The 14,125-nt window shown below is 47.1% G+C and overlaps 2 protein-coding genes across 3 annotated transcripts; both read right to left on the bottom strand.

Annotated features, from left to right (window-relative positions):
• Nucleotides 1-695: 695 nt before the first annotated feature.
• Nucleotides 696-6,148, bottom strand: asb15a (ankyrin repeat and SOCS box containing 15a). Of its 2 annotated transcripts, none has more exons than XM_079269131.1 (9): nt 6,044-6,148; nt 5,910-5,947; nt 5,622-5,753; nt 5,263-5,421; nt 4,794-5,039; nt 4,512-4,683; nt 3,475-4,018; nt 2,483-2,636; nt 696-1,912 (listed from the first exon to the last, which is right to left on the bottom strand). In XM_079269131.1, exons 1-9 carry the CDS (start codon nt 6,145-6,147, stop codon nt 1,755-1,757), a joined length of 1,707 nt encoding a protein of 568 aa, XP_079125257.1. In that variant the 5' UTR covers nt 6,148; the 3' UTR covers nt 696-1,754. The 2 variants fall into 2 exon arrangements, with proteins under 2 accessions (XP_079125257.1, XP_079125256.1); XM_079269130.1 differs by having other exon boundaries at nt 5,618-5,753; nt 6,044-6,089.
• Nucleotides 6,149-8,586: 2,438 nt separating this feature from the next.
• On the bottom strand, nt 8,587-13,263 carry LOC306777821 (ankyrin repeat and SOCS box protein 15-like; the record flags this gene model as incomplete). The annotated part of the gene is made up of 9 exons (XM_079269118.1): nt 8,587-8,762; nt 9,363-9,516; nt 9,972-10,497; nt 10,785-10,952; nt 11,068-11,317; nt 11,936-12,100; nt 12,644-12,775; nt 12,988-13,040; nt 13,160-13,263. The coding sequence occupies 9 exons, from the start codon at nt 13,261-13,263 to the stop codon at nt 8,587-8,589; spliced, it is 1,728 nt and encodes a 575-aa protein (XP_079125244.1).
• Nucleotides 13,264-14,125: the final 862 nt, after the last annotated feature.

Here is a 14,125-nt window from a genome sequence, read left to right as displayed (position 1 = left end):
TTTCTCGGATGTTTAGCGTCCACACTCGGTTGCTACTGCCAGCCCTTCTTTCACACATAGTTTGCCTTTTTGTATTTCATTATAAAGCGTAAACAAACCAAACATCGCACTCATCAGAGCGTAAGATGTTGTCATTATTGTGTCCACTCCAGTGCTATAGGTCACATGAGTAACAAGTGTACCGACGTGTGGCTGACCTTCAGTTCTGTGCTGTTGTTTATGATTCTTGTTGGAGGGCTGGTGGCCTGTTGTTTGGTTTCCAAGACAGCCGACAGAGCTCAGTAAAGACACGCGTCCATCACTGGTCCATGTTTAACGAGATGCTTTGGAAGTCGACTCGTGTTACACGTGTGAAGTGAAAAGACTCAGAGTGACATGACACCGCTCTCATCCCGCAGCGCTGTACATGTGACCGTTTGACCCGGGATCATTGCTGATCAGCATCAGTCCTCCAGCTGTGAGGACGGGAACGGTGACTCAACGAGGCATCAAACCGCTGGATTCTTCCTGTTTCATTAACCCCATTAAATGTGCAAAACTCCATTTCCTCTTCGGCCGAATATCATCCATCAATTTAAAAAAAGAAAAGTAATCTCCTGTCCTCCAGGCAGCTGATGTTTCAATTAATTTCTACAGAAATAACCTTGCAGAGAAATAACCTGTGACAGTCGGTGACTTTATTCATTCATTTATTTATTACATTCATGGGTGATTCTTTGGCACATGTCCCAAACCTCAAGGAAACATTTATTACATGTTTTTATTCATTTTTCCTCTGAGACACGCCGCACCTACTTTACAAGTTAATAATTCAAAGATCATTTATTGTCATTATGCATCACAGGAATGCACAACCAAATTCAGCTGTAGCCCATTTGTAGCACACTAGTACATTCCTGGATGCATTTATTATGCACTGTGTGCAGCAGGTACAGCTCGTTCTGCTGCCCTGGGCAAACATCCAAATGAAGGCTTTAACTTGAGTTCAATTGAATCCAAACAGACGGGAACATCTCAGACGTGCTGCAGTGGGGCTACTGAATGGAGTGTTATGTCACCTGAAAATCCCGCGCTATGTTACACTCCTCTTGTTTCATTGTCTCGCTGTAATCTCTTCGTGCTTTGCTTTGTTTTATCACATTAACACACCTGCTGCTGTTCTATTCTTGTGTCAACAGTTTGGATGTGGTTGAAGCCTCTTGTCTGTTACCAGGTTCTCGGGTGACCCGCCAGAATGTGGAGCCACGTTGTTGTTGTTCCTGCAGGTCAGGAGGTCAAGCAGGAGGTGCTTTCACTGTCTGTCAGCCAGAGGAAGCGGCTCACACGTCCTCAATGTGTTCACTTTGTGTGTGTTGATGTTCAGCGCTACAGCTGGAAGTTTGCTCAGTTGCAGTTCCTCTAATGGCCACTAGATGGCCGACAACTTTAGTCCAGACTGAAATCTCTCTGCAACTGCTGCATGAATTAACTTATTATTTGGTTTGCACATTCATGTCTGTATTTAAGTATGAATGTTATTGCTGTTGGTGATCACAGCAGGTCACACTTCTGGATGTATCCAGTGAACTGATTCCACAATCAACACATGGATTGGTCTTAGAAGGGGACACCATCAATTTGGCATTGTCCTAAAAATAAACATACAGTTCATTTGAGATCTGGTCCTGTAAGTGGGAGTAATGAATCCAGGCCCTGTTCCATAAACAGATGTCACGACTGACATTTAAGACTCGATGGATAAGACGGACGTCCCCTCAGTCCTCCCCACAGATGGGTTTGGGGTACAGGTCGTTGTCTTTGAACAGCAGGTAGTCCTTCAGCCGGTTGGGCAGCTGGACGGACATCAGCGCGCTGCAGCTCAGCTGTTTCCTGATCACCACTCTGCTCAGGTGAGACAGAGAGCGAGGGTTACCTGGAGATCACAGAGAGCAGCGGGTTGGATACGTTTATCTGGATATTTGGATAAACGACACAATAAGAGGAGCTACGTCTCCTGGTTTTGATGTGTCATGGCAGCTTTATAGAGACTAAGTCCCGCCCCCATGGGACCTTTTTTGGAAAAAATATGTTCGCCAATTAACAACGAGAGAGAAATAATTTCCTGACGCTGTTTGAAATGTGCCATGAATTACACAAGTTTGTCAATTCAAAATATAATTTTATAAGTATTTACTTGTCACTGAAAATGTGTAAATAGTTGCCAGGACATTTATAAAGCAGGCTTATATTCGAGACATTTATTTCTAACTTCAAGTATACTTACTGACTGTTCCTAATTTCCTGTCGCATCTAAACAAACGTTCTTGACTTGCAAAATGATCTTTTAAATTGACAAACATATGTGTGATTCATTAAACACAATTTAAATTGTATCAAAAAATGATTTGTCCCTCGCCGTTGACGACCGTTTGTATTTTCTATGACATAACGTCCGGCGGTGGTCCGGCGGAAGGGGCGGGACTTCACCACACCGGTCACTCACACGTGCTGCTGTGAATGCGAGGCCACTCCTTGTGTTCCTCCAGGAGCTTGGTCAGTTTGCCGCAGAGGGAAACCGGACCGACGTATTCGAGGAGGATCGACACGACTCGGCCCACCAGCTTCACCAGACGGGAGACGCTCACGAAGTCACAGAACTGATGACGGAAACATTTGTTGGAATCAGTTGGTTGTTCAATTTACAACTAATATATAAAATATTAAAGAAATAAAAATAATTCACATCTATTTTAGAAATATATCACAAAAATTATGGCTACGTGCACTTTTAATTCAGCTTGAAGATTTTTTGCACATATTGGGAAAAATTATTTATTTTGAAAAAATGTGTTTTGCTCATGAAGATTGAAATTTCCTGAAAAAGCAACAAGCGGACCCTCGGTGACGATTATTTCTGTCTAAGCTGCTGTTTCCAAAGACGAGAATAAGCTTTCAGACATATTTACTGATGAAAGTGGAGTTTGGTAGCAGCTGATCAAATTCAAATCCAGGCGGTTGAATGTTAATTATCATTGTTTTATGATAACCAATGTGTGGATCAAGCGAGCAACGCACTGGCGTATTTTAAACAAATTGAAAAGCGGGATAATTGAGTTTTATATCGCATGATGAAAGCTGCAGCGAGTCTAACATGAACTTATCTTGAGTTACTTTGCTGTGCAGGGTTATTGTTGTGACGTGGGGTGTAGACGTTTGAAGGTGAACTTTTCCCTCCATTTTAATGGCCTCCTCATTCCCAATACTCTGCTGACAAAATAATACTGTAACTTACTCTCTAATGCATGTTGTAGTCTTTTCGATTGACTTCTCTCTGATCAAGAACAACTATTCCAGAAAGCTGCTGTTATCTCTCACTGATATTGTTGAAAAACGGCATGTTGACATGCCGGGTGCGAGATCTTAACATTCTATTGCGCTTCAACATTTCGTACTCTGAAGCATCATTTTACTTCTACAGCAAAGACAACAACTCACTGCAACTTTTTCCTCCTGATCGTGCGAGTAATCGGACTCGCTCAGGTCGTCCCAGTCCTCGCCGTGGTTACAGCGGAAACACTTCTCGGCGTCGTAGCCGTTGTTGAGCAGCAGCCTCATCATCGCCTCGTCCTTCAGGCAGTACTGCAGCGCCGTGGGAAACACCGTGTCGCTCACCATCCTGAAGTAACCGTTCACGTCCGCTTCGGCCGCCAGCAGCAGCTTGACGATCTCGTAGCGCCCCGACCTGACCGCCACCAGGAGGCAGCGCAGCGGGTCCAGGTCGGGTTTGGCCCCCGACTTCAGCAGAATCTCGGTGCAGGTCGCGTCCCCGTTGGAGACGGCGAAGTACAGCGGGCTTCTCCTCATGTCCCCGTAGTTGTCGGAGACGTGAGGGGCTAGCTGCGCGTTGACGTCGAAGCCTTTCTGCAGCAGCAGCTCCAGGCAGTGGGTGTGGCCTCCGTCAGCCGCAGAGTGGACGGGGCTGTGGCCGGACAGACGCAGGGCTCGTCTGGTGGTGATCGGGATCAAAATCCTCAAAGCTCTGATGGAGAGAGAGTAGATCATTATAGAAGAACTAAAGCATCAGAAACTAGCCTACATGGCCAGTCTGAACTTGCAAGTACGCTTCCAGGTCTTGGGGAGTAGTGATGATGGACCAGAGGCAGCAAGTGTGATGACGAGTTCGTTAGGCTGTGACCTTAACCAGACCAATATAATTTAGTTCAGCTGTCGTTGATATAACTCATTCACAGCGTTACCTAGCTCGCTCATGTTAGCAGACAGACACATACCAGACGCCCTGGGTACTGCACAGACTTGCTCTGCCTTTAGGGCCATTGGGACCCAACCCCGTCCTTTTAACGGCCTTAATCCATAATCTGAGGCATGTGATCCCCTCGCATCAATACACAGTTTTCATCCATCTTTCCTGCGTTTGGTGCAGTTCAATGCACAACAACTCTGTGTCATCTCAGCTTTGGAGCTTGGCTCCTTTGTGTTGACGAACAACGGTTCTGCAACATGGACCCGCTCACAGGTCGTGTCCTTCGTAAGCGGCGTGGTGGATGGGCAGCTGGGAGCTCAGGTTGTGGATGTTGGGATTCGCTCCGTGCTGCAGCAGGACGTGGATACAGTCTGGGTTCCCCGAACCTGCAGCGTCGTACAGGACGCTGTCACCATTCGGCGCCTGGGCGTTTACATCGGCACCTTTTTTTTAAATGTAAAAACGGAAAGAAAATCATTTCGGAGCAAGAGCGGGACTTTTCAAACTGGTTTCAAAACACTGAAATGAAATCAGTGGGGCGTTAGCGGTTCACCGTGTTTGATGAGGAGCTCCAGGACTTCAGAGTGGCTGTACTCCGCAGCGATGCCCAGAGGAGTCACTCCATACTGGTCTGCCTCTGAGACCTGACCTCCGTTCTGCAACAGGAGCTCCATGACTCGAACGCAGCCACCTCGGGAGGCCTCGTGCACGGCCGTCCACTTCTTCAGACACACCTGCTCCACCCGAGCTCCTCTGGCTATTAGACTGGAAACCATCTGATGAGATCCGCCTCGGACTGCTGCAGAGAGGAGGAACTGAAGGTGAGGAGGGACTGAACGCTTGTCTGCTGTGAAGGACAGGATGCACCTGAAGGGACACCGTGTTCTGTACCAGGCGGCAACCTCCGGTTCTACCGAGTGAAGCTGATGCAGAAGTCTCTTAAAACGTGCATTCTCTCTACTGACCAGCAGGGGGCGACTCCTCCGATTGTAAAAATAAGTCTGATTGTATGGAAGTCTGACCTAATAGCAGAGGGGACTCGTTCTTGCTGTTGGTCGTGTGAGGAGACGCTCCGTGGTCCAGCAGCATCGTCACGCTTTCCACAAAACCAGCTCTCACTGCTAACGTCAGGAAGCTCTCACCCTCCGGAGTCTTTTCCTCCAGAGTCAGACGGAAAGACGCTGAAACGCACAATAACAGTTCAACTTTATTTCACTGAATTCTGCTGTAAAGGGACTCAAACTACCTGATGGTTGTTTACTGACGATCGGGTTGGTTTATATCTGATTACATTCTTAACGTCCAGTTAAAACCTGCATCAACATCAAGCGCTCCGTTCTCTTCACATCACGGGAAATAAAGAAGCGGACCTCTTACCCACCGTGCAGCACCGTCTCCAGGACCAGGACCAGAGGTTGGACCGCCGCCCTGTGCAGAGGATACCAGCCACGCTCATCCACCTGACTGAAGGCTGCTGGGAAATCACAGAGCTCCTGCAGCGCCAACATGTCGCCTGCAGGGACAGTTTCAGTTGAGTCATTCCTCTATTATTGTGTTAATTAATCCTGCAGACTTCCCCTGAGATGGGACCAAATACTGATGGCAGAACTGAAAACATAAGGAAGTGTCTGCATTGTTCGTATCTGACACCAGCATTTGACCGTGTTACCTTTTTTAATGGCCCCCGTGAGCTTCAGAGCTTCACTCCTAAACAGACAAAGTGGGACGAAGGCACATTTTTGGGAATATGCGACATGTCAAACGTTACGATATTCCAGGTGAAATTGTTTCATGGTGCTGTACCTCTCAGACACCATTAGACGTTCCCGCTGACACGACTCCTGGATGCTCATCTGAGCGTCGTCGTGCAGAAGTTGCTCTTGATGCAGGTCTTCAGCTGCATCCATCCTTCTGACATCACACAGGTGCAGACACACAACGCCACAATGTCACACGACTTCAGTTCCAAATGAAATGTCATTTTCTGTTCGACCAAAGGTCCAAAACTCAAATATATTCAGCTCACTGAGATGAAAGACAAAGAAAATCATTCAATTGTTTCCTTTGAGAATCACAATTCCATGACCTCCCATTTCATGTCATGTCTTTTCTTGAAAAAAAGCTACGAGAAAACCAAATCCTAAAGCTCCACATGCTTCAAACACCACAAGCAGCATCAGCCATCGATGGATCACTGAAAGTGTCTCAGGGCCGAAAGTGTCAGGGGCCGCCCTGGCCTTCACTCACAAAATGTAATTCAAGGAGACACGCAGCAACCAGGAAGAGACTCAAAGTGACCACGAAGAGACACAAAACAACAAAAAGAGACCAAAGCAATCACAGAGACACAGAATGACTCCAAAGAAATGCAAAGTAACAGCAAAGACTCTCAAAACCACCACAAAGAGACACAACATGTCTATAATGAGATACAAAGAGACTCAAACTCAGGTCAGACTCAAAATGTTTACAAAAAGCGTCAAAACACCCAAAGATAAAAAAAATAACGACAAAAAGACCAAAAAGTTCAATGTGACACAAAACGACCACAAAGAGGCATAAATGCACAGAGCGATGCGGAGCGACTGCAACACGAGTCACGTGCAGCGGAAGAGGTGTCGGCCCTTTCAGTCACATTGAATCCTTCTGAAATAATCCTCAAACTAAAAGTATTCTTGCTTAAAGAGTAATTATCAGCTCATTGTGAACCAAACTACCTTCACACAGTTTGTTCAAGAGACTCTTGACCTGAACAAACACTTCTGCATGAAGTTACTTTGCCTCCAGAGCTCTGAACTCTTTTCCCCGTCAGCTCTACTGTCGGAGCACTTTGACCCCTGACCTCCGTACTGTTGATGGGATACAACCTCGGTTAACCGGTCACCCGAGCAAGTCCACAACCGTACCACCGTTACTGTGTTCTGTGCAGGAAAATGCAGCTGTAAGACAATAAAAGCTGCACGGAAGGATTCTCACCTGATAGAATGTGTCAGTGTGGAGTCAGAGGACGAAGCAGCAGCAAAGTGTTTGCTTCATGGCTGAACTGCTCCGTCTCACACACACACACCTACACACACACTCTCACACACACACACACACACTCTCACACTCCACCAGGCTATTTATAGGCGTCACCTGTTCCAGTGTACTTAACATGCAGGCCGGTTCCACAGCAGCCACTGGAGTGTCATGTGACTCCGTAATGTGATTTTCCACAGTTAATAACGAACAATAACGAAGCGGTGTGTTGTGTGAATGTTTATTGAGTCATTACGATCCGCCGTGAGGCGACACGTCGGCGAGGACCTGCTGCAGGAATGTGGAGGCTTCCAGGGTGGAACGACTCTTGACCTTTTCTCCATCTGCTGCTGACCTCCGACCCCTTTGTGCACGTTGACGGTCAGATCCAGACTTTTCTCTTTCAACCCAAACAGTTCTGCATGTTTTTGTCTCTTTAATACGGAACACTAACGCTCGATTACATACGATATCATTTTAGAAATGTAATTCGTGCTGCAAGAAGAGCATTTATTTCTCTTTCTTTGACTGTGGAGAAATAACATGACCGAACATGTGACATCATCTTACATTTTCTTTCAAAATCCTAAATTATTAAAAATGAAGTTGAAGCGTCCATCAATAATGCTGTACATTACCAGCAGCTGGTGATCAACAATCAATATGACGATCAGCCAACATGTCAGCTTGTTCTGAAATCATGTCAAATGTTGAACCGTGACTCCTCCCACAGCTCCCACAGCTCCCACAGCTCCCACAGCTCCCACAGCTCGCGCTCACTTGTTTCCACCGGCAACAAGTCACATGACACAGTAACAAACAGAACGTCTCTGTCGGGTTCTCCCATAATGTAATGACACTTATAATAACAACTTATATTGTCCCCATCAGTCACTGAAATACAACAACATGCGAAAATAGGTTAAACGGGTTGAAATATACCAAAGCTGCCCTTTAATGTGTTTTCTTCTCATCTAAGACTACATTTCCCATCAGCCCTGTTGCTCCCTGGCCCTTCCCCTCTCAAACTAAATGTTTTTCCTTCCTTTCTACGTCTGCCAAAAACAGAAACAATCAAAAGTGTGTCGCCCGCAAGTTCGGAATTTCATTAAAGTCTGTGTTAAGTAGAGAAATCTGTCAGAATGATTGTTAAACAGAAGATAAAGAAAGGAAAGTACAAGTTGCAGTCAATGAGCTGAAATCTGTAAAAAGAAAACTGATATAAATACTTAAAAAATGTATATAACAATAAAGTTAGTTCGTACAGCATCGTACCCAAGAAACGGACTAACACAGAGATTAAAGAAGGGGCGGGAGTCTTGATGTGTTCACATGGTGCGTTCAGGGTCCTGGCTGTACAGGTCGAGCTCCTGGTACAGCAGGAAGCTCTTCAGTCGCGGAGGGAAAACGTGCGAGTTCATGACGTCGGGGTTGTTGAGTCTCTTCAGGGTCAGACGCCTCCGGACCTCCAGTCTGCAGAGGTGCCTGAGGGAGCGAGGACCGTCTGGAGAGCAAGGTCCAGAAACATATTTCACTTTATGAATTCATGCTGTCGTAAAACACAGAACCGAGAGGATTAAACACAACGATACAGAGGGGACAACGTATAGACTTTGTTTACGATAGAGAGGTAAGTAAAAGGCCTTTAATGCTGCTAGTGCCCCCTTGAGGCTGCAGTGTTCATTACAGCCACAACAATAATAATAATAATAATAATAAATCATGATCTTAACAGTACTGGAGTTCATCCTGAGGGTACCACTAGAGTTATTCAATTCTAAAAGATGCATCCTCTGGAGGGCATGAACGTGATGAGGACATTCAAAATTAAAAAGCAAATTACATTTCGTTATTTTACGTGTACCAGAGCAGTGGTTCCCAAACTGACTTCTTCTGGGGACCCACTTTTTTGTATACATGACAAAACCCAATTAATAACAAGCCCTTGTCTCTAAATCATAAGAAGAGTGGATTTGTGGGTAAATACGCGTTCCCGTCCCGTTCATGGAGCTTTGCAGTGACTTCCAGCTCATTGTGTTCTTCATCCGTCCGGCTGCAGCTTTGCACTTGGTTCTTTGTCATGAATCGTGAATTAAAAACTCACAGAGGATGTCGCATATGTCGGGCCACTCTCTCTGTCTCTCCAGCAGGAGTCTGAGTTTGGAGCAGATGTGGACGTGGCTGACGTAGTCCAGCAGAGTCCGGACCACGCGTCCCGAAAGATGCATGACGCAGCAGAGGCTCATGAACTCGCAGAACTGGAGAGAGGACGGACATTCAGCAGGTCACTATCGGTCCTTCATGTGTGCAAAAAGACATTTACAATGGAAACACCTTCACGCTCAGCTGAACAGATGTGCAACGCATTCACTTCCTCGATGATGAATCATCTCTATATGTTATATATATGTTATATCTCTATATGCTGTGAGTACGTCTCAGTGGACTTTACCGCTGATCTTTTATATTCAGCTGCTATAAGTTTGTCTCAAATGATTTTAAAATATCCTAATCATGGTGCATGCAGTTTAAATCCAAACTGACATTATTGTAAAGGTTATAATGTTAAACTTCACGCTTTCGGCGTTTGTGCTAAGCTAACTGGCTGCCAGCTGTAGCTTTTCAATTCACAAATATCAGAGTGATATTAACCTTCGAATCAAACTATTCACAATCTCAAGCTTTACTGAAACGAGTAACAGAAGTCCCTCACTGGAATCTTCCCGTCCGCCTCATTCGGAGCATCGAAGGCGTTGTCGTGGTGACAGTGGAAGCAGCTCTCCACCTTGTAGCCGTTGTTGAGCAGCAGCCTCATCATCACCTCGTCCTTCAGGCAGTACTGCAGCGCCGTGGGAAACACTGTGTCGCTCACCGCCGTGAAGCAGCGGTTCACGTCCGCTTTGGCCGCCAGCAGCAGCTTGACGATCTCGTAGCGCCCCGACCTGACCGCCACCAGGAGGCAGCACAGCGCGTCCAGGTCCGTCTTCGCCCCGGCCGCCAGCAGGATCTTGGTACAGTCCACGTCCCCGTTGGAGACGGCGAAGTGCAAGGCGCTCCTCCTCATGTCCCGGTAGTTTTCGGAGTTTCTGGCGTTCATGCGGTAGTTGACGTCGAAGCCCGAGGCCAACAGGAGCTTCAGGCAGCGGCACTGGCCTCCCTCCACCGCCGAGTGGACCGGGCTCTGACCCGCCTCTTTGATGGCCTTCTTGGTGGACAAAGGTATCAGCATCTTCAGCGCCCTGTGGGAGGAGAAGACAGTTCAATCATTTGACCCTTCACCCTCCGAAGGCAGTCCGACCAGGGTCCCACAAATACCCGTCTCTGCTCCACAGACTCATCAATGCTTTCAGATGTTCTTCATGTTCAGGCTGGTTTCGTGGGTTCGGAGCTCGTCATGGTTAAACGTTGGAAGGATATATAAGTGAATAAAATGTTACGTTTCTACCTAAAACCCTGTGGAAATTCTTCACAAAAGAGGAATAGTTTGCAGACGGTTATCCGACTAATTCACGCGTCACGCGCTCACTCGTGGTGTCCGGCGTGCGCCGCCTTGTGGATGGGCAGGTGTCCGGTGACGCTGTGCAGGTTGGGGTCGGCGCCGTTGTCCAGCAGCAGCTGGATGCAGGCGATGCTTCCCGATCCGGCCGCGTCCAGCAGGACACTTTCCCCGTTGCAGGCCTGGGAGTTCACTCTGCTACCTGAGCAGGGAGGAGAGAGGGGATTGGAGCTTTGAGGGGAAGCCAACAGAAATCACGACGTAGTCTCATCATTCCTCCCCAGTCCCTCAACCTGCAGCTTCATCCTCAGACTGACCACAGTTCAGCAGAACCTCAGCGACGTGGTAGTGCCCGTGCTCCGCGGCCACGGCGAGCGGCGTCGCCCCCGATTCGTCCCTCTGGTTGACCCGGCCGCCGTTCCTCAGCAGCAGCATCAGGATGTCCACGTCGCCCACCTTGGCCGCCTCGTGCATCGCCGTCCTCTTCTTCTGGCAAACCTGATCCACCCAGACGCTGTGAGCCACCAGCAAGGACGTCATCGCGCACGAGCCGGCCGTCACCGCTGCAAGGTGAGGAACAAGGTGCAATACGCGTCAAATATCATTTCATGGCAGAATAGTTTTACAACGTACCTTTTATTTATTGTAAATGGTTTCTGCAACCTGGTGAATTCAGATTTAAAACGTATATTATCTGTATGGGCAGCTCATACTGAGGTGATGAGGAACACCACTATCTGCAGCCATGTTGGCGGTTGAGTCTGTACGCACAGTGACGATGCTCACATGCTGATGTTCAGCAGGCACAACGTGAGCACATTCATGAGGAAACATTAGCTGAACATGCGCCTCTCTCCTTTAGGGTTGCTCTGCAGTGTAGGCAGATGTTGCCAGTGTTTAGACAGTAACTTCTTCCCTAAAACGACATGCACGTGCACCGGCATTTGTAGAACAACCACTAGGAACCTCCTCTCTGACGAAGGTGTTCTTTGGGAACAGGAAATGTCACCAACTGGAGCTTTTTTATGGCCGAATGTTCTGTAGCGCCACCCTCACGACAAACCTCCCCACTAGATGTTTGAATGACAAAGAGATATATCCCGCCTTCTCGTCTTCCCTCCATCCATTAAGGTGTGAAAGACCACCCCGTGAAGCTCAGCTCAAACCCTGTGCGGTGTTACCGAGCAGCAGCGGCGACTCGTTCCTGCTGTTGGTGGCGTGAGGCGAGGCTCCGTGCTGCAGCAGGCTCTTCACGTTCTGCAGCAGCCCGGCCTTCACCGCCAGCGTCAGCGGCGTCTCCCCTCCCACGGCCGTCCTCTCCTCCAGGCTGAGCCCCTGAGCCGCCACTGACACAAACACAAACAGGTCAACATTCCTGGAGTTCAGCCGTGGCCGACCTCTCAGGCTCACAGGTTACTGTCAGAGATGACTGTTGTCATCGTTTCTCCGTGAGCTGTTCTGTGGATTCATATTACTTCAGGCAGCCGTTATTCTCCTGATGCCACCGGTCTGTCGTCTCTGCTGCCTGTGACCCGATGTGACCCGATGTGACCCGATGTGACCCGATGTGACCCGATGTGACCCGATGCTTCACCGTCACTCGTCGTCCTTTTGTTATTTATTGGCGTCGGCTCCAGCGGTTGAAGGTGGGAGGAGGTTATATTTATTTTATATTTATATTATATTTATATATTTATAGAATGTCTGTTGCATCTGACTTCTTTTAAACCTGCAACAAGTCTTCTTCAGTGTACTTTTTTAAAGCTGTTAATTGATTCATCAATTCAAACATTGTTGCTGTGAATGAGCTTTTCAGATCAATCATAACGTCATATTTATTGACATTTGTAATCATAATTACTAATTCATTTTATAAGAAATGTTCTTACATCTCAAGACCGTCTGCAGGACCTCCGGGACCGGCTGGGACGCGGCTCGATGGAGGGGAAGCCAGCCGCGACTGTCCGACTCCCTGAAGGCGAAGGTGTGCCTCAGCATCCCCCTCAGCATCAGGACCTCACCTGGTCACAACCCAGGGAAGTAAGACAATGAGGAACATTCAGGACTCTCCAGAGCTGAGAAGCTGTTCTCTACTTCAACCCCTTGTCTGTGAATCAACAGTTCCTCCTCCTCCTCTTTCTCCACATCTGTATTTATGGGATGTTTAGTCATCACCAGCCAACAGACAGAGACAACGCCGTGTAACGGTGAAGGTGTTTCATGTCCAGCTCACCTTGCTCGATGGCTGCCAGGACTCTCCGATTTTCATCCGTCGCTGCTTCTAAACTAACAGCCAGGAGCGGAGGAAGCAGCGGGCAGTCAGCTGCGTTCCATCACTTCACAAATGTTTTTATTCGTATTGTTATTTGGGGAATGGGGTTGAAGTTCGGTTGTGGCGTTCATACCTTGCTGCAGACTTCAGAAAGGCATCTTGGCAGGAGTCTTGAATCCCGAGCTGGATGATGTAGTCACTGAGCTCCTCTTCACCGTGTTCTTCATCCGTGTTCATCACTCTGCAGGGAGACGCACCAAAAGCACTCATTCATGAACACTTTAACTCCAAATCACCCATATTTAAAGCTGCTATGAGGAACTGTGTTCCGTGTTGATTCTGTCGCCCCCTGTGGCTTTTTTAAATGACGCCGTTTAGATTGACTGCAGGAAGCGACAGCGATGAAGGTTTTGAGGCTCTTCAGCAGGCCGTGTCTGTTGGTTTTGACTTTACGGTCCAAACATCTGTGATGAAGCTCAATGTTGTTGTTTGTCTTCCTTTATCATCTTTCGTCTGAAGTGTAAGATGTTCAAACAAGATGATTCTCAGCCGGATGAGGGTGGAGTTGAATCAACACATCTTTAGGTTTCAACGTGAACAAAACGCTTCATTTTACAGCGATGTGCAATTTCATCCCCCAATCGGAGCTTTCGTGGAAATTGGTGCTAATAATAGAACTTCCAATTATATCATTCAAATAACTGCTTGTGCAGCGTAGAGCCTTTCACTCCGAGCACAGCGGGTCAGCTGAGCATGCAAATGTGTGAAATATGTCCAAAGGCAAGAAAACAATTCAACATATATGAAGTTTACAATCATAAATCAGTAAAGAGTAGATGTTTTCTGTAGTTTTCCCAATAATTGGAGCCAAACTACGTAGTTCTTTCCAAGAAATTGTTGTGAAATGACAGTTAGGTTGTGCTTTATTTAACTAGTTGACAGAGGTAAGACATTATGAAGTTAAGTTGATTATTTAAGGATCGGAAAAAAACATTTATTTTGAGATTTTAGGCTATTTTGCTTCCATAACATGTCTTCCTTCAGACTAGTGGAAACAAATGATTCACAATACATTCAGGTGTTTACTGTACAATCTGTT

This window comes from Melanostigma gelatinosum (genome assembly GCF_949748355.1).
Source record: "Melanostigma gelatinosum genome assembly, chromosome: 1".
In the NCBI taxonomy this organism is placed as follows: Eukaryota; Metazoa; Chordata; class Actinopteri; order Perciformes; family Zoarcidae; genus Melanostigma; species Melanostigma gelatinosum.
This window is presented reverse-complemented; position numbering and strand designations above follow the sequence as displayed.

Bases quoted from the DNA above. Each gene is read 5' to 3' on its own strand.
- asb15a (XM_079269131.1), bottom strand. From the start codon at position 6,147: ATGGATGCAGCTGAAGACCTGCATCAAGAGCAACTTCTGCACGACGAC. The intron at 5,040-5,262 runs GTCAGACTTCCA...TCCTCTCTGCAG, and splicing joins CGAGTCCCCTCTGCTATTAG to CAGTCCGAGGCGGATCTCAT. The intron at 4,019-4,511 runs GTGAGCGGGTCC...TCTCTCCATCAG, and splicing joins GCTTACGAAGGACACGACCT to AGCTTTGAGGATTTTGATCC.